General features: G+C 43.1%; 3 protein-coding genes across 3 annotated transcripts; all 3 read right to left on the bottom strand.

The window, feature by feature from the left end:
* Window positions 1–3,041: 3,041 nt before the first annotated feature.
* LOC138080939 (interferon omega-1-like) lies at window positions 3,042–3,629 on the bottom strand. Its single transcript, XM_068973846.1, has one exon. The coding sequence runs from the start codon at window positions 3,627–3,629 to the stop codon at window positions 3,042–3,044; it is 588 nt and encodes a 195-aa protein (XP_068829947.1).
* A 9,937-nt stretch (window positions 3,630–13,566) lies between these two features.
* LOC138080992 (interferon omega-1-like) lies at window positions 13,567–14,112 on the bottom strand. Its single transcript, XM_068973938.1, has one exon. The coding sequence runs from the start codon at window positions 14,110–14,112 to the stop codon at window positions 13,567–13,569; it is 546 nt and encodes a 181-aa protein (XP_068830039.1).
* A 2,816-nt stretch (window positions 14,113–16,928) lies between these two features.
* On the bottom strand, window positions 16,929–17,480 carry LOC138080887 (interferon alpha-2-like). The gene has a single exon (XM_068973753.1). The coding sequence runs from the start codon at window positions 17,478–17,480 to the stop codon at window positions 16,929–16,931; it is 552 nt and encodes a 183-aa protein (XP_068829854.1).
* Window positions 17,481–25,979: the final 8,499 nt, after the last annotated feature.

Here is a 25,979-nt window from a genome sequence, read left to right as displayed (position 1 = left end):
GGAAAACTAAAGAGATGCCCAGTATAACAAATATACTGGTCACCTGAGAAGACAAGAGTAACCCACAGAAAATAAAAACAAAAAATGTAGAAAGATTGTCGTTTTCAAAGTTTAACTGGTAAAACTCTTTTAAGCTTATCATTGTTACACTTACACTTTTATTGACAACTCTGAGGACCAGTACTATCCTACCATTGTGCAGGATGCTGGGTGGGAATAGGAAATGGAGACATGCTCCTGCTCTGGGGAGTCAATTCCTCCCCATTTAAGCGACTCTCAGTTAGAAGATCCTGATGGAGGATGTGTGAGGGGGAGCGGTGTTTAAAATGAAAAGAAAGACTTTGATCTTGAAAAGTACAGATGATAGGAAATTCTTAAAATAATAAAAGTTGAAATATGGTGCATGAAATGTATAAATTGGTGGGATCTTTGTTGATCAATTTTTATAAACGATCCCACTTGTTACTGTGGGAAACTGGATATACCTCAATGACAATATTTTCTGTGCAGCAGATTGACATGTTGATTTTTAAAATCTTTCTTAGAAAATCATACTATTTGAAGACAGACAACATACCTATTTCCAGCAGTTAACCACGTGTTCAAATCTCAGCCACATGTACGTCCATGGTGGTGAATAAAAGATATGGTGGGTGTGCATGAGATAGTTCAGCATATTTCAAATGGTCAAATATCAAAATTTTGGCTTAGCTTCTGGTTCAAGATGGCAGAGTAGAAGGACATGCACTTATCTCCTCACACAAGAACAACGAAATTGCAACTAGCTGTTGAAGAGCCATCCAGAGGAGGATTCTGAAGCCCGCCAAAAAAGATGTCCCACGTTCAAACACAAAGAAGAAACTACAACGAGACGCAGGAGGCGCTCAGGCACAATGAAAATAAATGCCATACCTGCCAGATGGGAAACCAACAAACTGGGAAACAATAATACCGGAAAAGTTCTCCCACTGTTGGGAAGGTTCTGAGCCTCATGTCATGCTTGCAAGCCTGCAAAGGGACTGGGAATCCCCAGGCAATCTGACTCTGAGGATCAGTGGGAGTTGATTACAGGACTTCCACAGGACGGGGGGAGAGACTCTTCTTGCAGGCGACAAACAAAATCTTGCATGCACCAAGACCCAGGGAAAGGGAGCAGTGACCCCACAGGAGACTGAACCAGACCTACCTCCTAAAGTTGGAGTCTCCTATGGAAGTGAGGTTCAGAAGTGGCTTGCCCTGGGGACAAGGGTACTAGCAGCAGCAATCCTGGAAGGCGGCCCTTGGTGTAAGTCTCCTTGGAGGTTGCCGAAAATCAAGCGCTTCATTCATTAATAATGTTTCTCACTTCTTTAGTATGAGAGGAGGTAAAACTGGCTTCTGAACCATTTGCTGGGTTTTGTTCTTTCAGTAGCAAGACAGAGGCTCCAGGAGGTGACATTGCCAGCAAGTATGGACAAGGGTGTTTATGGGAAGGAGAGCTAGGATGCAACCTGGGACAGCCCAGAACTGGAGATCGGAACCACACCCTTCACAGCTCCCGCTCTTTCCTTCCTGCCTCTGCTTGTGTTTGATTATCTGCACTGATGCGTGATCTCTATTCTTTCCCTATTATCGTATTTATGTTAGATCAAGTATTTTCTACTAATTCATATGTCTCAAAGAGTTTTCATGGGAATGCTTTCAGAAGTATGAAACCCAGAAATTGGAATTCTCTTCAGCATACAGCAAAGGAAGGTTCTCACACTGAAAGCACTCTGAAACTAGCACCCAAGATGAAAAGAAAATACCTTTGTCGGGGGCCAGCACCTCTCCATGCTGCCCTCCAGGTGCTGTCTCAGGGCGGCAGTCCTGTCTCCTCCCTGAGGGCAGCCACTCCGTGCTTCTCACGGGCCTGATGATTTCCGCCAGGAGCGCGTGATGCCTCTTGTGTGATATGGACTCACTGAATCCAAACAGTAACTGTATGAAAACCACTCTTATTGTTGCCATATTAAAGATGAGGAAACTGACGTGTTGTGTTTGTGAGATTTTTCAGGGTCACACTGTTGGTAAATAGCAGAGCTGGGATTCAGAGGTTTTGGAATTTTTAGAACTCTCCTCTCACTTGGGCTCTCTTCCTGTGGCTTCCACTCTGACTACACCATGCAGCTAGAAACCAGCACAGAACAGAGCTCGTGTGTGATGGAGGCAGTGAAGTTACTGTGGAAGGGAGTGAATTGCTCAGTAAGGCAGTCCTGAGGAGAAGGCGGGAGAGAGAGTCACAGGAGTCAGGGGCAGCCAGTCAGCAGGGTGTGTCCTCAGCTTTCCTGCAGGAGGTGACTGCTTCCCTCACATATGTACATCAACCATTCTTTAACGAGTGGGTATAAATTCGTTATGCCTGTGACATCAAGACTAACCATTTTCTACAATTCATAATCTCCTTTCTACCTTTTTTCTTTTTGGCACCCTCCACAGCTTATAGGATCTTAGTTCCTCAACCAAGGCTCCCTGGACGAAAAACTCAGAGTCCTAACAACTGCACCACAGAAGAGTCTCAGAATTCCACCTTTTGACAGACATTTGTTAGAAAGTGATAGAACTGTTTCACCGTATAAAGTGAACAAATACTATTTTGTGATAGGTATTTGAAGACAAAATAAGGATTTAAGTTTTCAAAATAAAAACTCAAGAAATTTATCTTGATAACTATTTAATAAATAAACCAAATAACAATTTTAATAAAATAGAGAAATATATCTTCTAAATTTTAATACAATGTAAACATACACATTTTAATATGAAAATATAAATATGATGAGATAAAATATTCCATTACCTAAATAAATAAAGAATAAATAAATAACATCAGGGAGGTCATCGCTTATGGATTGATACCCCTGCAGTTGATTTCTTTTATATCTACGTGTTTATTACTACGGACATGTATTGGCTGAGTTAATTCAACAAATTTGGTGGCTAAAGCAGAATGCAGAGTCTTCTGAAATGACCCCAGGTGAGTTTACAAGGATGACGGGGCATCTTCATCAGAAAGAGTCATGTCAAGGTGAGCTCAGGTCTCCATCCATCATTCTTAACCTTTCTTGCAAGCTGGCAGATGAAGAGAAGGTTCTCATGATTTCCACTCTGACGGTTTCCCAGGCGCAGTCGCTGTATCCCTTCTCTTGCAGGTAGACACGGATGCCCTGGAAGTACCTCTTCACGGCCAGGGTGGGGCCCGTCCTTCCCAGGGCAGAGTCTTCCTCTCCCGTCACCTGCCCCAGGCAGGCGTCCAGGTCGTCCAGCTGCTGATGGAGTCCAGTGCGGAGCTGCTCCAGGAGGGTGGTGTCCCAGGCAGCAGAGGAGCGCTCTGTGTGGAAGAGGTTGAAGCTCTGCTGGAGCATCTCATGGAGCACAGAGATGGCCTGGGCCTCCTGGAGCTGGCCGCCCTCCACCATCTCCTGGGGGAAAGCAAAGTCTTTTCTGTCTTGCAGACAGAAGCGAGGGGAGAGTCTCCTCATTTGGCCCAGGAGCCTGAGGTTCTTCCTGCCAATGAGAACATGTTTCTGAGACAGGTCACAGCCCAGGGATCCTCCCGGGCCGTAGCTGACCAGCACCAGGGCCATGGGTAGAGAGAGCACGAAGGCCATGGGGAAGATGCGGCTGCTGCTGGGCTGGCTGAGACGGCGTCTGGTGGAACCTTGAGGTAGGTTCTCTGATGCCATGCTTTCTAAGTGAGGCCATTAAATAGGGAACATGGTAATTTTCATTTTCTAATCATTTCTATGCACTTTTACTTCCTTTTTTGGTTTTCTGTTATGTATTCTCAAGACAGTCAAAGAAATGTTCTTCCTTCTAGACTATTAATTTTGCCTTTTCCTAGTCACTTCAGATGTGCCCATCCAAATGGGTGTTTTTCAATCAAATGAGAAAGTCTTTCTCTTAAGTCAGAATTGATGGACATCTGTAATTACACACTTTATTGCCCTTTATCTCTCATGCATAAGTGTTGCTCTCCTCTCATCCAAGAACGTATTTTTGGCTTGTTCTTAAGCTCCATTTTTCCCTCTTAGGTTCTTTAGGAAGCCAGGCTCTGTCTGCTCTATGGATTCGGTATATAAGGGATTTACCAGATCAGTCTGGCAGTTAAGCTCTTGGAAACAAATGGTGAGTTTTCTTTAGTGTTTGATTTAGAGAAGACGCTGATTATTATCAGCCCTTGAACTCCTCCCACATTTCTCTTCCTTCCAGAACAGGTTCCTGCAGATCCCTGCCCTTCAGGGAACCATGAGGGCAGGACTATTACAGACATCACCCTTCTTTCCACCTTTTTCTTGCTGGAGACCTGTCGTCCTCCACAGACTGGGCCAATACCCCCACCAGAATCCTGGTTCCTCTCAGGGAACATGAGTGAGGAGACTCTACATCCAGGATAATTGTATTTTCCCAGCAGAACCTCACTCACAAGGGAGAGATCACATGGAGCCATCCCCCGTCCTCTGCAGTGACAGAGTCCCCCTTCCTCACCTGCCGGACTCTCTCCCTCCCTGAGAGCACGCTCACCACATCCTGAGGACTCGAAAATCTCCTTTCTGTGAAGGGCTTATTGACAGGTTGGGAAAATAAATTGTCTTCCCAAAACCCCAACCTCTCCCCTGGAGTTTTTGTGTGAAGGACCCTAGTGCTCGGTGGTGACCTCTTCTTCTCCTGACCCGTGTCCCCAGGTGTCTAAAGTGTCAGCAGTGCTCAGATGCTGAGGGCAAAAGTGTGTTTGTGCAAGTTAGTGGAGGAGTTTCCAACTGCAATTATTTTCCTTTTAGTAGATAAATAATATTGACTTTGCCAAGTATAGGTTTTATTATTCAACACTTTTACTTAAACTCTTCAACACTTGTTCTGCTCAGAGTTTCTGAGCTGGAGGAAGGAGATTCAGTGATGGGGTTGTCTCCTATTGGAAGCTTATGTCTCAGAATCTAATGAGATTCGGCCATTGATTCAGGCAGTTGATTCTACTGGGCATCTCTGTTCCTCTGTTTCTGTCTCCTCTGAGATTGCGGGGCAGTGAGATCCGGGGCACTAGATCAGAAGAAATAGCCTTCTTTCCTTTACTCGAGTGTAATTTTTCATTTAAACATTTTGTATACACACTTAGTGACTTATTGGACAATGTTGGTATTCCTGCCTCTGCTCTGGTTCTATTTCATGATGAGGTGAGAACAAGAAAGGGAAGTAAAGAAACCCAAAGAGGCTGCATCTCTTTCGCTTTCAAGATGTTAGATTTCTTTTTTGTTTCTCTTTGCAACTTTCCTAGAAAGTAAACTTCCTCAGTTGTTTTGTGGGCAAGAAGAAAACAAGGGTAAGTCTCAATGTCCTGAGTATGAAAGAAGGGAAGGGGTTTTCCCCTGAGGTAATGATGTATTATTCTGAGTTAGCAAACTACAGTGCAGCACAGCTGGGGAGCAGGCTGTGGCAGAGGGGAAGGATGAGGCCAACATGAACAACAGAAAGACTGGGACAGGGCTGCTTCTTACAGAAGCTCAATGAAGGCCAACTCCTGGGTCAGTTGCCTGCTCTCAGCTTTGTAAGACCAGCTAGTGATTTTCCTTTTCTTTAACCCACATGTCATCAGTATAAGCGGAGAAGGAAGAGAAACGGGCACTCAGAACCCCATTTGCTAGAACACAAACCCTTTCTGACAGGGTTTAGGGGATCAGCCTTGCCTAGCATCTATGTAGTTGATAAATCCATTTGGGTAATGAGAAGATGCTTCAAAAAAACTAGAATGACAGGGAATGAAATGATTCCAAAAGATCCTGATCTTAATCTGGGTAACAGTAAAATTATGATATTAAAAGTAATAGCTAATTTTATTGATTACTAAAATTAAAAGACACTTACTCCTTGGAAGGAAAGTTATGAGCAACCTAGATAGCATATTGAAAAGCAGAGACATGACTTTGTCAACAAACATCCGTCTAGTCAAGGCTATGGTTTTTCCAGTAGTCATGTACAGATGTGAGAGTTGGACTGTGAAGACAGCTGAGCGCCGAAGAATTGATACTTTTGAACTGTGGTGTTGGAGAAGACTCTTGTGAGTCCCATGGCCTGCAAGGAGATCCAACCAGTCCATTCTAAAGGAGATCATTCCTGGGTGTTCTTTGGAAGGAATGATGCTAATGCTGAAACTCCAGTACTTTGGCCATCTCATGCGAAGAGTTGACTCATTGGAAAAGACTCTGATGCTGGGAGGGATTGGGGGCAGGAGGAGAAGGGGACGACAGAAGATGAGATGGCTGGATGGCATCACTGACTCGATGGACATGAGTGTGAGTGAACTCCGGGAGTTGGTGATGGAAAGGGAGGCCTGGCGTGCTGCAGTTCATTGGGTCGCAAAGAGTCAGACACGACTGAGCGACTGAACTGAACTGAGCTGTACCCTAACAATCTCCCTAATATTCCAGTTTGTGATATGATCATATTGATGAGTTGGGTTTCTGTGGGTTTTTAAAAATTTTTTTTAATATTTATTTTATGTCCTTATTTGACGGGGCCATGTCTTATTTGAAGCATGCTGGATCTTGGATCTTCCTTGCTTCATGCAGGATTTTTACTTGGGCCATGGGAAGTCTTGCTTGCCACATGCAGGATCTAGTTCCCTGACCAGAGATCCAACTCAGGCTCCCTGCTGTGGGAGCATGGAGGCCTGGCCACTGGACCATCAGGGAGTCTCGAGGGGTAGGGTTTCAATACATGAATTTGGGGAACACACATACATTCAGTCTGTGACATGGTAATAAGAACATACCAAGGTATTGTGTTTATGGCAAGGATTCCTTAGGATCTATTTCATTCTTGGTATTTATTTGAGGAGAAAGAACACATTCCCTGATGCTACCCTCACTTTTTATGGCATATCCATCCTGGATTGTTTACTCATTAAATGTTATAAATGTTATACTCTGAACCTAATTACCAAGGACCTACCAGGCTTCCCTGGTGGCTCAGATGGTAAAGAATCTGCCTGCAATGCAGGAGACCAGGGTTCAATCCCTGAGTCGGGAAGATCCCCTGGAGAAGGAAATGGTAACCCACTCCAGTATTCTTGCTTGGAGAATTCCATGGGCAGAGGAGCCTGACAGGCTACAGTTCACGGGGTCACCAAATGTCAGACTCGACTGAGCCACTAATACTTTCACCAGACAAATTCCCCAGACACTCAGTCTTCATCAAAAATGACAGTGACAACAGCTACAAATTCCTTAGCCTCTAAAGGGACTCACTTAATCCTTACAACATAGTGAAATGAGTTAATATTCTCCTTTCCAAGAGCCCCCTGCTAAGACTTTATGTGAGTGAACTAATCTAATAATGAATGTCAGATTCCAAACTCCCTATCCACAGCATGAACACCTGAGCCCACTGAAGGTACTGAATTCTCACTTGTTTCCCGCTTTTGCTTCTAACACAAGCTGTCCCTCTGTTGTGTCATACCTCAATGTTACAAATCTCTTATTTCCATTAGTGTCTCCCTCCAAATTCTCGATAAGCTGAGCGATTTACAAAGTATCCTGATTATTTTGTATAAGAAGCAAAATGAAATCATCAAGTGGTAGTTATTACTGAGAGTCTAATTGTGCTTGACAAAATTAATAATTCTAATAATTATAAAATAATCGCATTTAACTGTCCAAGATGACTCATAGATTGTTAAGTGATCCTCACCATAAAATTGAGATACATGATGGACAAGATCCTTGAGAGTTATGACCTCTGCTCAGATTGGATTACAAACGATTCAGTGAATCCTCTGTAGAAAACTCCAAGCTGATGGTACTTGTGGCTATAGGTAAAGCATACTTGCTGCTACCAAATTACCTGAATATGGGAAATGACTGGAAGAACAGAAGACGACGTCCGGACAGAAATCTGCCTGATACTGTGACCCTCCAGTGGGAAGGAAGACTTGGGGACAAGACTGAGACTTAAAGGTGCCCCAAGGGAAAAAGAAAATTATTTCATTCACTATTAATATAAAAGGTAAATTTCTCCTGTAATGTTAATTGTCTGAAAAATCTTTTAAATATATATATGTCTTAAACTCACATCAAGTTGAAATATTTTCCTTATGCCACAACAGTACTTGTAAGTTGCTGGCTTTAATGGAAGCAAAATCATCAGTATTGTTTTCAAAATTGCTACTTCGTATATATCTCTCTTCGCTGAGGGAATGCCATATTTGACAAATTATGACCCAGTCAATTCAGTTCAGTTCAGTTCAGTTGCTCAGTCGTGTCTGACTCTTTGCGACCCCATGAATTGCAGCACTCCAGGCCTCCCTGTCCATCACCAGCTCCCGGAGTTCACTCAAACTCACGTCCATCGAGTCAGTGATGCCATCCAGCCATCTTATCCTCTGTCGTCCCCTTCTCCTCCTGCCCCCAATCCCTCCCAGCATCAGAGTCTTTTCCAATGAGTCAACTCTTCGCATGAGGTGGCCAAAGTACGGGGGTTTCAGCTTTAGCATCATTCCTTCCAAAGAAATCCCAGGACTGATCTCCTTTAGAATGGACTGGTTGGATCTCCTTGCAGTCCATGGGACTCTCAAGAGTCTTCTCCAGCACCACAGTTCAAAATAATCAATTCTCCAGCACTCAGGTTTATTCACAGTCCAGCTCTCACATCCATACATGACAACTGGAAAAACCATAGCCTTGACTAGACGGACCTTTGTTTCCAAAGTAATGTCTCTGCTTTTGAATATGCCATCTAGGTTGGTAATAACTTTCCTTCCGAGGAGTAAGCATCTTTTAATTTCATGGCTGCAGTCACCATCTGCAGTGATTTTGGAGCCCAAAAATGTAAAGTCTGACACTCTTTCCACTGTTTCCCCATCTACTTCCTATGAAGTAGAGTTCCTATGAGTTTTAAGCCAACGTTTTCACTCTCCTCTTTCACTTTCATCAAGAGGCTTTTTAGTTCCTCTTCACTTTCTGCCATAAGGGTGGTGTCATCTGCATATCTGAGGTTGTTGATATTTCTCTCAAATAACAAATCTCAAGTAACAAATTCCTTTTTCCTCTCATGTCTTTTCATCAGGAATCATCTATTAAACATCCATTTTTTTATGTAGTCAGTTTTTCATTGGAGAGTTTCATTAACTTTAACTTTTTTGAAATGTCAAATCATATGGATTAGTTGCTTAAACACGTGCAATCAAAATGCTTTTGATTTTAGCATAATGTGTGCTCAGTAGGTACCAGCTGTGAAATAGGCAGTTGGGGATATGATTGTAGCATGCATCTTCGAAAGGCATCACCATCAAGACAGATTTTTAAAGCCCTGAAAACTAGAGCAGGTCATGACCTAGTTCATGCGTTTGACCGGAAAACAGTTCTGGGCCCTGAACACAGGAAAACTACAAGTGTCTTTGTCACAAATGAAACTCAGACTGGATACCAACCAGATGGCAGGAGTGCAGTGTGAGTGTGGAGCCTGGGATCTGCTTGAGGACCTTGCAATCTGTGTGTTTCTAGCTGGAGATTACAGAGTTTGAACAAAAATGAACTATGAACTCCTTGGCTATTTCAAGTCCTGAAAGATGAATCTGTGAAAGTGCTGCACTCAATATGCCAGCAAATTGGCAAAACTCAGCAGTGGGCACGGGACTGAAAAGGTCAGTTTTCATTCCAATCCCAAAGAAAGGCAATGCCAAAGAATTCTCAAACTACCAAACAGTTTTACTCATCTCACATGCTAGTAAAGTAATACTCAAAATTCTCCAATCCAGGCTTCAGCAATATGTGTACTGTGAACTTCCTGCTGTTCAAGCTGGTTTTAGAAAAGGCAGAGGAACCAGAGATCAAATTGCCAACATCTGCTGGATCATGGAAAAAGCAAGAGAATTCCAGAAAAACATCTATTTCTGTTTTATTGACTATGCCAAAGCCTTTGACTGTGTGGATCACAATAAACTGTGGAAAATTCTGAGAGAGAGTGGAATACCAGACCATCTGACCTGCCTCTTGAGAAATCTGTATGCAGGCCAGGAAGCAACAGTTAGAACTGGACATGGAACAACAGACTGGTTCCAAATAGGAAAAGGAGATCGTCAAGGCTCTATGTATATTGTCACCCTTCTTATTTAACTTATATGCAGAGTTTCATCATGAGAAACGCTGGACTGGAAGAAACACAAGCTGGAATCAAGATTGCCAGGAGAAATATCAATAACCTCAGGTATGCATGACACCAACCTTATGGCAGAAGAACTAAAGAGGAACTAAAGAGGAACTAAAAAGCCTCATGATGAAAGTGAAAGAGGAGAGTGAAAAAATTGGCTTAAAGCTCAATATTCAAAAAACGAAGATCATGGCATCCAGTCCCATCACTTCATGGGAAATAGATGGGGAAACAGTAGAAACAGTGTCAGACTTTATTTTTGGGGGCTCCAAAATCACTGCAGATGGTGACTGCAACCATGAAATTAAAAGACACTTACTCCTTGGAAGGAAAGTTATGACCAACCTAGATAGCATATTCAAAAGCGGAGACATTACTTTGGCGACTAAGGTACGTCTAGTCAAGGCTATGGTTTTTCCTGTGGTCATGTATGGATGTGAAAGTTGGACTGTGAAGAAGGCTGAGCACCAAAAAATTGATTCTTTTGAACTGTGGTATTGGAGAAGACTCTTGAGAGTCCCTTGGCCTGCAAGGAGATCCAACCAGTCCATTCTGAAGGAGATCAGCCCTGGGATTTCTTTGGAAGGAATGATGCTAAAGTGATACTCCAGTACTTTGGCCACCTCATGTGAAGCGGTGACTCATTGGAAAAGACTCTGATGCTGGGAGGAATTGGGGGCAGGAGGAGAAGGGTATGACAGAGGATGAGATGGCTGGAAGACATCAGTGACTCGATGGAAGTGAGTCTGTGTGAACTCTGCGATTTGGTGATGGACAGGGAGGCCTGGCGTGCTGCTATTCATGGGGTCGCAGAGAGTTGGACAGGACTGAGCGACTGAACTAAACTGAACTGAACTTACCTGGGGAAAGTGACAGTGCAAGAGCAGAGGCTTCATTGCCTATGGATCAGAAATTCACAGAAGAAACCTGCATTTCCAGTGGATATGACGGAGAAAGGCTGTCACCTCCTCTAGCATACTGGTCTTAAAATGAAAGTCTCAGCTCCACAGCTCTTCTCAGCTCTACTCTGGGATGCTGGGGCTCCAGTTGTTTTCAGTACATTTCTCCTTTGCCTGCAGATTGCTTTTCTTTCAGAGTTCTCCGAACCGATTCCAAGAGATGGACGAGAAGGCTGGAGTATGACTGATGACAACCACCATCAATTAGGAAAAGGAAAACTAATGATTGCTGCTAGATGCTATGTGTCACCAGTCAGATTGGCAAAAACTAAAAAGGATGATAAGATCCTGTTTTGTTCAATGTGTGAGAACATATAGGGACTTATATGGTCTTGAATACAGATTAATGTAGCCATTGTTATCATGGACAGCTGGCAGTATGCATGTGCAATGTTTATGTGTTTTGACCAATAACATTGACTTCATGGCCCCTTGTTCAAAGAAAGACTCTCGCTTCTGTTATAAGACACCTGCATACACTTGTAGCAGTCTCTCCTCAAAGGCACTAATTTCTGAGAAGGACTGACTCTAGGAGGTGACACTGCCAGCACTTAGGGACTGGAGTCTTTATGGAAAACAACGAGGATCAAACCCAGGCCAGCCCAGGGCTGCAGAGCAGAACCTCACACTGCATGGCCCTTGCTCTTTTCTTCCTGCCTGTTCCTTGCTGCTGAAAGACAGAAACCCAACAGAGAGTTGAGAAGGTGATTTTAGAAATGTCTTCAAGAAGTAATAGAGTAGTACTCACACTAAAGAAGCAAGAAACGTTATTAAGGAGTAATGTGTGTGATTTTCTGCATTCATATGAATGCAGAAAATCTCTATGATTTCCCTATTATTCATTTTTATAGTAGATCAAAGCATTTTCTACTAATCCTTCTTTCTCAAAGAATTTCTGTGACTTCCTAAGAATACTTCTAGAAGTCTGAAACACAGAAATTGGAATTGTCTTCAGCATTGAGCACAGGAGAGTTCACACACTGAATATACTGTGAAACTAGCACCCAAGTTAAATATTTTTACCAAAGACCTAGTATCCTCCCAGTGTTGCCTTTCAGTCACTGCCTCAGGCAAGCTGTCCTGTCTGCTCCCTGTGGGCAGCTACTCTGGGACTCACTGTCCTGATTATCTGTGCCAAGCACACTTTTATGCTTCTTGTAATATAGACTTATTGATCCAAATAGCAGTCCTATGAAAAACTACAATTATTTTCCCCATATTTGAGAAGAAGATCAAGACAGAATGCATGCCTGCGTGCATGCTAAGTTGTTTCAGACAGGTCCAGCTCCTGTGACCCATGGACCGTAGCCCACCAGGCTCCTCTGTCCATGGGATTTTCAAGAAAGAATACTGGAGGGGGTTGCAATTTCCATCTCCTCAGTGTTTGTGATATTTTGCAGGGTCACACTGCTGTTAAATAGCAGAGCTGCATTCAAAGGTTTTGAAACTTCTGGAGCTCTCCTTTCACTTGTGCTCTCTTCCAGTGATTTCCACTCAGAGAAACTTTGAAGCCAGAAACCATCACAGAACAGAGCTCCTGTGTTGGAGGCAGTGAAGATAGAGTGCAAGGGAGTGGATTGTTCAGTAAAGCAGGACCGAGGAGAAGGCGGGAGGAAGAGTAACAGGTGTCAGGCTCAGCCACTCAGCACCGCATGTTCGCAGCTTCCCTGGAGGAGGGGAGTCCTCCCCCCACATACTGACACCAACCATTCTCTGTAATTGGGTATAAACTAGTTATACTTGTGGCTTCAGGACTACTCATCTACCTCCGTTTCAGAGACTCCTTTCTACCTGTTTCTTTTGGGTGGAGGGGGCTGCACTCCACAGCTTACAGGATCTTAGTTCCCTGACCAGGTATCCATGGCACCTGAGCGTCTCACACTGGACGCATGGAGTCCATTCCACTGGACTGCCAGGGATCCAGAAATTCTACCTTTTGACAATCATTTCCTGAAAAGTGATACGACTATTCTGTAGTATAAATGGACAAATGCTATTCTATGATAGGTTTATGTAGACCAAATAAGTATTTAGTCCTTCATAATGAAAACAGTAATTACTTTCATAAGGAATTAATAAATAAAACAAATTAGAAGAATAAGGAAATGAACATATTTTCTAAATTTTATTACAATGCAGAAAAACATTTTTACATGAAAATATAAATATGATGAGATAAAAGAAAAAAATGCATAAATAAATATAAATAACATCAGGGCAGTCGTCCCTTATGGACTGATCCCTGTGCAGTTGAATACTTTTTATATCTACTTGCTTTTTGCTACTGAGAAATTACTATTGATTGAATTCAGGAAACATGGTGGCTAAAACAGAAATCAGAGTCTTCTGAAATGACTTCAGGGGAGCGTACAAGGGTGATGTGACATATTAGTCACTGAGAGTCATATCAAGATGAGTTTAGGCCTCCATCCATCATTCTTAACCTTTCTTAAAAGCTGGCTGATGAAGACAAGGATCTCATGATTTCCACTCTGACAGTTTCCCAGGCACAGTCGCTGTATTCCTTCTCTTGCAGGTAGACACGGATGCCCTGGAAGTACCTCTTCACGGCCAGGGTGGGGCCCGTCCTTCCCAGGGCAGAGTCTTCCTCTTCCATCACCTGCCCCAGGCAGGCGTCCAGGTGGTCCAGCTGCTGATGGAGTCCAGTGCGGAGCTGCTCCAGGAGGGTGGTGTCCCAGGCAGCAGAGGAGCGCTCTGTGTGGAAGAGGTTGAAGCTCTGCTGGAGCATCTCATGGAGCACAGAGATGGCCTGGGCCTCCCGGAGCTGGCCGCCCTCCACCATCTCCTGGGGAAAAGCGAAGTCTTTTCTGTCTTGCAGACAGAAGCGAGGGGAGATTCTCCTCATTTCGCCCAGGAGTCTGAGGTTCTTTCTGCCAAACAGCACGTGATTCTGAGACAGGTCACAGCCCAGGGATCCTCCCTGGCCGTAGCTGACCAGTACCAGGGCCATGAGTAAAGAGAGCACGAAGGCCATGGGGAAGATGCGGCTGCTGCTGGGCTGGCTGAGACGGCGTCTGGTGGAACCTTGAGGTAGGTTCTCTGATGCCATGCTTTCTAAGAGAGGCCATTAAATAGTGAACATGGTAATTTTCATTTTCTAATTATTTTAATACACTTTCACTTCCTTTTTTGATTTTCATTTATGTATTCACAATATGATCAAAGAACATGTCATCAGTTTAAAGTATTAATTTTACCTATTTCCCAATAATTTCAAATGTACCCATCCGATTGTATATGTCAATTAAATGAGAATGTTTTTATTATTCATCACTTTTATTTACACTGTTCAGCATTTTCTGCTCAGAGTTTCAGAGCTGGAGGAAGGACATTCAGTGATGGTGTCTCTCACTGGAAGCTTATGTCACAGAATCTAGTGAGTTTCAGTCATTCATTCAGGCAGTTGCTTCCACTGGGCATCTCTGTTCCTCTGTCTCTTTCTTCCTGTGAGAACGAAGGACGGTGAGAACCAGGCTACTCGTTCAGGTAATACTATAGTATTGAATGAAAGGTTATTTAGAAAATAATCTGTTAATGAAATGGTATTTTTAACAGTAATATCGGAATGTTTTTTACTTGTTTAGGACCCTAATGCTCAAGAAGGTTTCCAAACCTCTCAATGTACTTTAAACGTTCCCTGAGGGGCTTCCCTGGTGGCTCAGTGGTGAGGAGTCCACCTGCCAACAGGACCCCATGCGGTCCTAGAGGCTGCACGTGCTGCAGGACAGTGAGCCCGGGGGCACAGCTCCTGCCCTGTGCTCTAGACCCCGGGCCCTCACCACCGAAGCCAAGTGCACTGGAGCCTGAGCTCCCCAACAAGAGAGGCTCCCACAGTGAGAAGCCTGTGCCCCACAACTAGAGAGGACCCACCTCTGACACAACTAGAGAGAAGTCCGTGCGGCGGTGAAGACACAGCACAGTGAGAAATGAATAAATGAATAAAATTATTTCAAAAGTCCCTCTGACTTTACATATAGCTACTGAGTGCGGTCTGTCCCAACTAGAAAGAAGAAAAAGATGATTGATCCATCAATGTCCTGAAGATTGCCTACATTAAATACATGAATTTCCACAAAGATCTTTGTTACTTTGAGAAATTGTATTCTTCCAGTGTTCACTTTACTAACATATGTCCTGTGAGGAAAGCTCTGTCCCCCTGTTGCTAAATGTATTAAATGTATTAAAAGCCCTGCACATGGGATAACCTAGGTGCACGGTCAGAGGAGCCCCTGGTCCCACCATTGCTCACTGTGGGGCGGGGTTCCCTCTATTTACTGTGTTTCTCTGGGAGGCTGGACAGTCTGGACCCGCAGTGCTTGGCAGGCAGAGCAGGTGACGTCACAGGAGAGTGTCTGACAGAGCTAGAACTTTCACTCTGGTTCTGCTTTTAGCTGGTGGTTTGCAGTCGTAAGGGGAAATTGACAACCAGAAACCGTAATGGAGAAGGACACAGCTGTATGAATGGAGAGGACGCCTTCATGCAGAGTGAATGAGGAGAGCACGCTGGGGATTTCTACACTGGGAGGAAGTGCTGAGGATTACGGTGCATCCTCCTAGAAGTCAAGGGTAGGCATTCCTTTGAATGAATTATGCAAAGTTTAGCAATGATATATGTGTTTAATATATATAAATAAGCTTTTACTTCCTTAGAGTCACATTTTTCATGGCAGCTACTGGTTCTGCATGGCCTCTCTTAGCTGTCTCTGCAGTCCCCAGCCTTCCTTGTTCTTCTTGCCTCTTTTTGAAGAGTTCAGGAAGACTCTTTTCTCAGGAATGGCCAAGTGTAGAAAACTTCCTCCCCCTTCCTCATCCTACTCCAGGATCCTAGACTCCACATATGCAGATTGACCTCCCATGATGGATGTGCTGCTGCTGCTGCTGCTAAGTCGCTTCAGTCGTGTCCGACTCTGTGCTGCTCCATAGACGGCAGCCCGCTAGCTCCACCGTCAATGGGATTCTCCAGGCGTGCACACTGGAGTGGGGTGCCATTTCCTTCTCCAATACATGAAAATGAAAAGTGAAAGTGAAGCCACTCAGTCATGTCCAACTCTTAGCGACCCATGGACTGCAGCCTACCAGGCTCCCGTGTCGCTGGGATTCTCCAGGCACAAGTACTGGAGTGGGTCGCCATTGCCTTCTCTGCATGATGTATGTGGTTCTCCACTAACCCTTGAAGGCGCTCCGGTTCTTCCAGGCCCCAAGCAGGCACCTGAGTCCATGACCTGGGCTTTTCTCCACCCATCTCCCCCCAACCTCTAGTCTATGTCTCAAGAATCACATTCAATCCCCCCTCAAATTGTCCATTGTTCCTTCTATGACCCAGGGTGGGTGACCCTGTTCCCTCTTTATTAAGGTGAATTCAGTATAGGTTTATCTTGTAGGATCAGGCTTTGGGTCAGGTTTTATTCAAAGATGAGTGCAAGCCCGTTTGTTTTTTCGAATTACTTTTATTTTATCTACTGAAAAACAAGAGTAGTCTTGTACAAAATATAGTACAAAGCAAGTATCTTATGAATGATAAAGATTTAAACTCTATGAACAGCCTAAATATTTCTATAATTTAAATAAATAAATAAATATTACAGCTTTTATGATATGAAAAATGGATTCTTAAATCTGTTTTAAACAATTATGGTAACTAAACCTTAAACCTACATTTAAATGAGCCCATATATTAGCCATTACTTGTGTTTCATCTGACACAAAAATAGAGTTAAAGGTTGCATTTTGAGTCTTAGAAAATAGCCATTTCGCTGACCAGATGAACTGTTTTCAGATTCAACGCCTTCTTTATTTCCTGAGTTTTCCGATGAGCTTGTTGGCAAAGACCAAGCACCTTCTGATTTCCATGCTGACAACCTCCCAGGCACAGCGGCTGTATTCTTTGAGATACACACTGATTCGCTGGAAGTAACCCTTCACAGCCAATCTGGAGTTCTCACTCCCTAGAGGTGACTGTTCCAGCGTCCTTCCCTCCCTCACACACGTGTCCAGGTCCTCCAGCTGCTGATCAAGTCCCACGAGAAATCTGTCCAGGACGCTCTCATTTCGACCTGCAGAAGAGCCCGTGGTGCTGAAGAGCTGGAAGGTCTGCTGGAGCAACTCGTGCACAACAGCTGTGGCTTCTGTCTTCTCAAGCCTGGTCCCGTGCACCAGGGTCTGAGGAAATCTGAAGTCAGTCCTGTCCCTCAGACAGGACACAGTGGGCACTCTCTCCATCTGACTCCAACGTGTGAAGCTTTCCAGATTGCCGTGGCTGGCAGGCAGCTCACAGCCCAGGGAGCACGTGGGGCTGGAGCAGAGCATCACCAGGACCAGCAGCACAGAGACGGGGAGGGCCATTGGGATGCTGGGGGCTTGCAGGACCGCCTGCAGGGAGGTCTAGGCAAGTTCTGAGGGCTTGGAGTGATGGGTGGCTCTTAAAGAGTGAGTCGAGAAACTTTCATTTTCTGGGTTTTTCCATATTTTCCCCTTTCCTTTCTTTTTCTACTCTTGTAATGAAATCAATAAAAGTGCTAATATTTGCCATGAGTGCCTAGGTGGGGGATATCAAATCATGCGTGCCACTGTGGTTGATAGCCACACAGCCGTATATTATGCTTTTCACACCTCCTTAGTTGTTTCTGGGAGAAGAGTCTGATCAAAGTCAGAGAAGGGACAAATATTCATACAACAGGTGGCTTTTCCAGGTCACCAAGAAATGTTCAGTATGAAAAGAGCTTATAAGAGAAGCTTCTGATTTTTCTCATCTTTCCCTCATTTACCCTTTTCTCCCTTCTTTAAAAAATTTTGGTTCTCTATGTACCTTTATGATGTCACCTGAGTAGGCCTTAAGCTCCCTGGAAACATTATAGGGAACAATATCACTGATCTCATTTGTTAAAAATGAGTTATTTTGCAACTATAATCCACAAGGCACTTTTTAAGGTGCTGGTTTTCCTAAACATGTTTGCCTGTGTTTATTTCTCTTTCTCCTCTACCACTGCAATATTTCACAGGATGCTTTGCTTCAGTCTCTGTGTGATAGTGCAGATAATCTCATCTCCTTAGATATTTCACGGGGAAGTGAAAATCTACCATGCACTCAGGGACGCTGAGGTTGCAATTACATTTCTCCTTGTAATGCTTGTCTTTACCAAGTCTGTAAGGTACAGATAATTTTTAATAATATTAATGACAGAAATTTTTGCATGCAGCCTCTCAGCAAAGTGTTTTTAATAAACATGAATTAATCTTCACAGCTTTCCTATGAGATAATTACTATAATTATTGACATATTTGCAAATACTGCTGCTACTGCTGCTAAGTCGCTTCAGTCGTGTCGGACTCTGTGCGACCCCATAGACAGCAGCCCACCAGGCTCCCCCATCCCTGGGATTTTCCAGGCAAGAGTACTGGAGTGGGTTGCCATTGCCTTCTCCAGTTTGCAAATAAGGAAACTGAAAACTCAGAGAGATTACTTTACATGCTAACAGGATTAATTGCATAAGTGGTACTTGACCACTATACTCTTCAGCCTCCACATTATTCCTCATTAACCTTAGGCATTCTCCTTTAGCTACATAACATACAGTTGTAATTAAGTAATCCCTCTAATTATGTAACATTTGACTGCCCTGAGAGATTGTAAGCTCCCTAAAGGCAGTAATGGCACATGTGGAGAATCCAGGAAGGTGTGTGTCCCAGAGGAAGTGCACAGAGGGGTCTCTGTCCCATTGTTTTTCGTCACTAAGGCATGTCCACTGTCTTTGATCCCACGGACTACAGCACGCCAGTCTTCCCTGTCCTTCTCTATCTCTCAGAGTTTGTTAAAATTCATGTTCATTGAGTCGATCCAATGCGATCGAATCATCTCATCCTCTGTTGTCCCCTTCTCATCCTGCCCTCACTCTTTCCCAGCATCAGGGTCTGGGCTCTTCCCATCAGGCGGCCAAAGTATTGGAGCTTCAGCTCTGTCCCAGGAGTAGTTCTAAGAGAACTATCCACACCAAAGTTTGAGTAGACCTAGTATCTGAAGACTGTTTCAGAAAATGAGAATCTTCTGAAAACAAAGATAGTAAGAGAAATTTAAATGGATTTTTTAACTTTCTGGATGATTTCTCAAAATATTATCTCAGGTGGAGACCAAGACTCTCAGAGTTGTTGTTTAGTTGCCATAATCTGCTGGGCTCCTCTGTAGAGCTCAACAAAACACCACTTAACGATTGGAACTTATCAGGTGCAAAGGGAACTGTGCACTAGCTGTCATCTGATGATTGTATCATCCCTGGGACGAGAGAATGGCACTTTTGTGACAATGAAGAATAGGAGTTGGAAAGGAAGACCTTACTAAGTGTTCCTCTAAAATAGGAAGCACCTTGTCAGAGCAGACAGCTCGGTCCAGTGCATGAGACAGTGGACATGGGGCAAGATCCCTGGGTTGATGTCAGAGCTCCAGCCTGCACTGCCTGTGTGACCTACGGCACTACGGTTTCTCCTCTTAAATGGAACTGATCATCACAGAAGTTTCACTGGATTTTTCTGAAGATTGTAGGACGTAACGTACTTCTGACAATGCTTGGACATATAAACATTCAGTATCTGTTAACTGTTCCCACGAGGCAGAAAATTCACACATCCATCTATGGAAACTGGATAGAATTTCCCTGAGATGACCTGCTTCCTTCCCTTAATGCTCAGCTCACTGGTCAACAGTATCACATCTAATCTCATGTCTGGTGAACATGATGTGCTGTCCAAACACTACATCTAGTAGCTTCCAGGGAACAGCTGACCTCTCACACATGAATAGGGTGACTGTGCACTCGGTATCCCAGTCTCTCTTCAGGGTGAGTTAATTGGTTTACATCCTCAGAATCCAATAACCTCGACGAAGAGGGAGAAATGTAAACAGACAAATAAAGATAAATAAATAGATACTGGGAGTTAGCAGAGTGGTCCACTACCCTTTTAGGTAACACTGTGCCTAAGAGCCTGCCACCCTCCTTGGCTCTGTCTGCAGCTAAACAGTGTCACATAAGCTGCTCTGAAATCTGTCGTCTGTAGAGCTCTGCATCCCTGTTTGTGTAGTTAAGTGACATTTTGTCATTTGGCAGAGATGTCACTGTAGTTTTTTCAACTACATCAATTCGTTTCTGTTTACCTTTGTGCATTACTTCTTCATTCACAGCTTACTGTAATTTCTAGGAATGTTGAATGAGTGGAAAATTTGGATCTCTTGAAAAATCACGGAGGAAATATGTTAACTGTTCCATTCATTTACGTTATCTGTTCCTGTTTTTGCAATAAACCTCAAAGTGGAAACAGAAAAGATTGTAGGAGCGTTAGCACAGCTTTTACAAACTGAGATACAAATGACGAAGAAGAGGCAGCAATACGAAAACTGCATAAAAGTACCTAAGAAAAAGTGGGTTCCCTGACGTGGCGGGACACTGGCCTGGGCTAAGAAGGCGCATTCTAACCACCGAACACTTGGACAGCAGCGGTGGTTACACTTTATTTCCATGAGAGTGACTTTGGAGGACTCATCATCTTGGTATAAGCTTAGTTTGTAACCAGGAAGAGTTAATTTTGAATTTATACTGGTTCTGCTTCTGTGACTTCAACTCTTTTCATCCCAGAAATTCACATTTGGGAAGGCCAGAATCACAGATAGATATGACATCCTTGTTGACATGACATGAGATATTCCATTTCACACCACCCATGAAATGACTGTAAGGAAGTGCAATCAACAAATCCTCCTACCTGGGGCTTGCTTGCTATTCTGGGAGATATTTTTAGGAAATAAAAGTCTTTTACTTTGTTTCCTCACCTCCCGCCATCTCTGATTGAAAAGAGAATCTGACATCCAGGATCCCCACAAGATGGTTAATTTGAGGCACTGGCCTTTCATCTTCTCAGTCAGCCACTTCCCGAATGAAGTCCTTTCCTGATCCCAACACCTCGTCTTGGATTCACTGATTTACCCTGCTGCAAGCAGAGCCACTTGGCCTCTGTAACAAGCTCAGCATAGTGATCGGCACCTAATAAATGTTTAGTAATTTTCTCAGTTATGGAGAGTAAATAAAACCAAAATTGGCTAATTGAAAGTTCTGCTGCAGAGAAGAAGGTGAGATCCGTGCATGTAAAGCTCAGATATTTTTCACATCTGATCAAGTCCTTCAAGAGGAATATGCAGAGGGAGCAAAAAAAGATTTGAAAAAGAGTCTAACAACGTTTCCCTAAAAGTTGATCTTAGCTTCAGGAAGAAAGATCCAATAACTCTTAATATATCACTAGTTCAAAGTTCCTGAGATGATAAGCATTCCATTGACTTAGAACATCTACTTTTTTAATGAATACATTTTACTTCAATGTAAGGATACAGAAGAGTGGAAACTCATGACAGATTTCCAGGCTCTTGAAGTGAAAGGCAAGCCCAAAATGAGGTAGTTCATGAATCTGGGTAGACTCAGAATATGAATATTTTGGATTTCATATTTAAGAGGCACACAACAGAAGATCCTTAAATGAAATGGAGATGAAACAAAGCTCACAATCGCTCATCTCAACCGGAATTGCTTCCTTGTGGAAATGACCAATGGCTCTTCATCTCCTCAGTGATGACACTCATGATGCTCGTCTGTGACCCCATCTCATCCTCTGAGTCCATGAACTGCCTCAGAGCCTTGACCTGGAAAAGCAGGAGACCTTCACATTTGGATCAAATAAATGCAATCTCTCTCTTTCCTGTCTGGGGTACAGGAAAGACTTCAGATTCCCTCAGGAGCAGGTGAGTGGCGGCCAGCTCCAGGAGGCCCAGGCCATCTCTGTGCTCCATGAGATGCTCCAGCAGAGCTTCAACCTCTTCCACACAGAGCGCTCCTCTGCTGCCTGGGACACCAGCCTCCTGGAGCAGCTCCGCACTGGACTCCATCAGCAGCTGGACGACCTGGAGGCCTGCCTGGGGCAGGTGACGGGAGAGGAAGACTCTGCCCTGGGAAGGACGGGCCCCACCCTGGCCGTGAAGAGGTACTTCCAGGGCATCCATGTCTACCTGCAAGAGAAGGGATACAGCGACTGCGCCTGGGAAACTGTCAGAGTGGAAATCACGAGTTGCTTTCTGTGTCAACAAGTTCCAAGAAAACTCAGGAAGTTAGAAGGAACCTGATCCTCAGTGACTCGTGTCCAAGCTCAGACACTTCAAGGTTCAGTCATTTCCAAAACTCTGATTTCTGCCTCAGCAATGAAAGAGTTTGAGTGACAATTGATATTGGCATTAATGTTGAGAATATCAATACCAGCTGCTTTTAGAATTAGAGGAAATATATCTGATGCCCTGTGGCTGAATCTTATGGAATAACATGTTTTTGTATGAATGTAACTCATTTATTTATATTAATTTATTTTCATGGTACTTGCATTTCTATATTCTGTTTATTACATGCATGCATGCTATGTATGCTGAGTCGCTTCAGTCGTGTCCGACTCTATGCGACCCTATGGACAGCAGCCCAGCAGGCTCCTCTGTCCACAGGATTCTCTAGGCAGGAATACTGGAGTGGGTTGTCATTTCCTTCTCCAATTTATTCCATAAGAATATATAATTTTCTGTAATAAAAATGTACCTTTCATTTACTCATGACGTTATCTGAAGACATGTTTCCTCCTCTTTCTTTTGGGTCTCTTCCCAGAGGCCGAATGCTGTGAAGCGACATAGAGAAGGTGCTGAGCAGCTCATTCCTTTATCTGCGGGCCTTGTGCAGAGAGTCTTGAGTGTGAGAGGCAGAGGCCCTGACCTCACAGAGCTCTCACTGGAGCAAGGACACTGCCATGAAAGAAGTAGGCATAAGATGATTAGGTATTTACATCTGGGCCCTGGGCTACACAGAAGTATCAGATGCTGATGGCAGTGAGTATCCTGGGAAGCTCATTTAGACCACGTTTAAGCCACTTAGCAGCAGCAGCAGTAGCCGTCTTCCCGGGGAAGTAATCCGAAGTATGAGACTTGAAGAATGAGCATGAATTTGTCAAGTAACTCATGAAGAGCAAAATAAGAAAACAATAATACATAACAAAGCACAGCACGTGGAGTGTCCCTGCAGCAGGAATGGCTCTGGTGCTTTAAAGGCAAGAACAAGACCGGAGTCGGTAGACTGTACTGATGCCTGCAGGGGGAGCATGGCATGGCCCTGGAGACATGGAAAAGGGCCCAGCCATAGACTTTTGAATGATGTTAGATTTTATCTTAGGAACCAAGGAAATTACTTGTGAATTTAAAGCTACAGAGCCACTCGGACCAAAGCAGATGCAGGGAACTTCCTGAAACCAGCAGTTCGCAAAGTGTGGTCTGTGGGCCCCTGCAGATCCCCAGGACACTCTACAGGGATTCATGAGGTACAATAATTATTATAATGATATCAAGATCTTATCTGTCTTTTTCACCACGGAACAACTTCTCTTGGTGGCACAGATGCAGCGCTGGGTAAGACTCCAGTGCTGTGGTGTGGATCAAAGCAGTGGCACCTCAGTGCCTAGTGATTGTCCTGTTCTTACGTGTAATATACTTGAAGTTTGAAAAAAGGACAGTTTCACGTAAGAAGATCCCTAGTGAAACAGCAAGATGATGAATTTTATGAAATCTTCACTTTGGAGTACACATTTGAAAAATCCTCTCCGTTGTAGTCTTGTTGACATGCTGTGTGGCAAGCACGTCCACTGCACGCATGGTGACTGTTCTCAGGAGAAGCCCTTGGATGATGATTATTTGAGTTATGAGCTAAACTACCACGGTCTTGATAAAACCAAGCTTTACTCTAGAGAATGACAGTCAAATCACGGTCACTCAGAAGTGGGCATTTGACAGATATTTTCCTATACTATTTCTATTCATGTATATGAATATTCTTGTTGACTTTAATGAATGAGGCCAATCTATTTTCAATTCACATTTCCAGGATATGAATTCATCTCAGTGTGTGTCTTTGCTTCTGAAAATTTGAGGAGTAGTGATTTAATTTCCATTACTTACAAAATTTCTAAATTTATGGTTTAATTTTGACTTTACATAAATTATCAGGATGATGTTCATCTTTAAATGATGCTTTAAAATAATATTAAAATTAATTGCAGGCATGGTGATCTGGGCACACAACTTATACAAATATTTTTTCCCTGGAGGAATTATGTATATTTTTTGTGAAGTCTAATGTATGGTAATTTTCATGGATGGTTTATAGATATTTGAAGCAAGTTATATTTCTTATTGTAAGTTAAGCGCCCAAGAGTGTTAATCACGAATTTCCTCCTCTAAATCATAGTTTCAATTCTTCTCTTTAGAAGTTTATATATAGTTTTTTACAGACTAGTAGCATTGTACTGGGCTTCCCAGGCGGCGCTAATGGTAGAGAACTTGCCTGCCAATTCAGGAGACACCAGTTTGCTGCCTGGGTCAGGACGATCCCCTGGAGGAGGGCATGGCAACCCACTCCAGTATTCTTGCCCGGAGAATCCCATGGACAGAAGAGCCTGGCAGCCTATGGTCCACAGGGTCCCAAAGAGTCAGACACGACTGAAGCGACTCAGCTCAAAAGCACAGCACTGAGTTAAAACTTCAGTGCTCCCGTGTTTCTGTTCACATTGCTATGTAATGTTATATTTTTTACTCATTGTTTTATACCATTTGAAATTTAGCTCAAGCATTTTAAGAATTTAATTATAGATTCAAAGTGTTTCTTACGTATTTTGAACTTCTTTCTCACGAAGAATAATTTCTTTCTCATGTGTTTATTTCGGGAATTCTCAAGTGTATGAATATTGATATTAATGACAAAGATCCCGTTGATATTAACATTGCCACCTCTAATTATTCCCTACATTATATTTTCATGCTCTGTATTGGCCCCCTTCTGCGTTGCCCTTGTTTTGGTATTGAGTATTTAGTATTATTTGATTTTAGGTTTTTCTTCCTCTTCCAAGTAATAATGGAGTTTGCGTATTAAATCAATTGAAAGAATCCTTTATGTTTAAGCAGATTATATTAATTTTTTAAATTAATTTAACCTTTATCAGTTTGGGTCTCAAATGTATTGGATTTATGCGTTACTTTTTGATGACTTTTACATGGTTTTTGACCCTTGGCATACTCCATTCAGTTCTCCAACAGTCATTTCTTTTAGTAAATATATAATGTTAAAGCAATTTAGTATTTCTCTGAATCCTTGAGTGAAAAAATGAACAACTAAAACTGCAAAATTTAAAGTAATTTGAGACTTCCTTGGCCGTTCAGTGGTTAGAACTCAATATTTTCAGTGCTGTGGGCCTGGGTTCAATCCCCAGTCAGGGAGCTAATGCCTCTTAAGCCACGTGGCACAGCCAAAATAATAACAAACCCTTTAAAGTAACTTCCACTGATGTGACTGTTCACTTCTAGTTCTTACTAGGACTGTTGCTTTCAGTCAACACAGTAAATGCTCCCAAGAGACTTGATAGGAACAGAGATGCATGTGAAGCTATGTTCAAGTATAAACACAGGGGAATGTCTAAAAGTTAAAGGAAAACACATTATTCATTTAAGAAAATGAAAACACATTAATTTTGATGCTGTTAGAATGATGGAAGTTGGATGCAGTCTGCAAAATGAGTGTCATGTATTCCAAATATGATGATTGGAAATTTTTGGAGTCCTGTGGTTAGTAAGGCCCTAATCAACTTGAATGAAACAATTCTCACTCTAAGGTGAAGCACATGAGGATATAGCAATGAGTTTCACATTCTTATGTAGCTTGTAATCTTGCTCTGAAGACAGTTCTCGTCCTGGGAGTCAAAATCTTTTTGAGTGATGATGATGCTGTTGCCATC

This window comes from Capricornis sumatraensis, chromosome 6 (genome assembly GCF_032405125.1).
Source record: "Capricornis sumatraensis isolate serow.1 chromosome 6, serow.2, whole genome shotgun sequence".
Taxonomy (NCBI): Eukaryota; Metazoa; Chordata; class Mammalia; order Artiodactyla; family Bovidae; genus Capricornis; species Capricornis sumatraensis.
Note: the sequence above shows the minus strand (reverse complement) of the source record. Positions and strands in the feature narration are given on the sequence as shown.

Bases quoted from the DNA above. Each gene is read 5' to 3' on its own strand.
- LOC138080939 (XM_068973846.1), bottom strand. From the start codon at position 3,629: ATGGCCTTCGTGCTCTCTCTACCCATGGCCCTGGTGCTGGTCAGCTAC.
- LOC138080992 (XM_068973938.1), bottom strand. From the start codon at position 14,112: ATGGCCTTCGTGCTCTCTTTACTCATGGCCCTGGTACTGGTCAGCTAC.
- LOC138080887 (XM_068973753.1), bottom strand. From the start codon at position 17,480: ATGGCCCTCCCCGTCTCTGTGCTGCTGGTCCTGGTGATGCTCTGCTCC.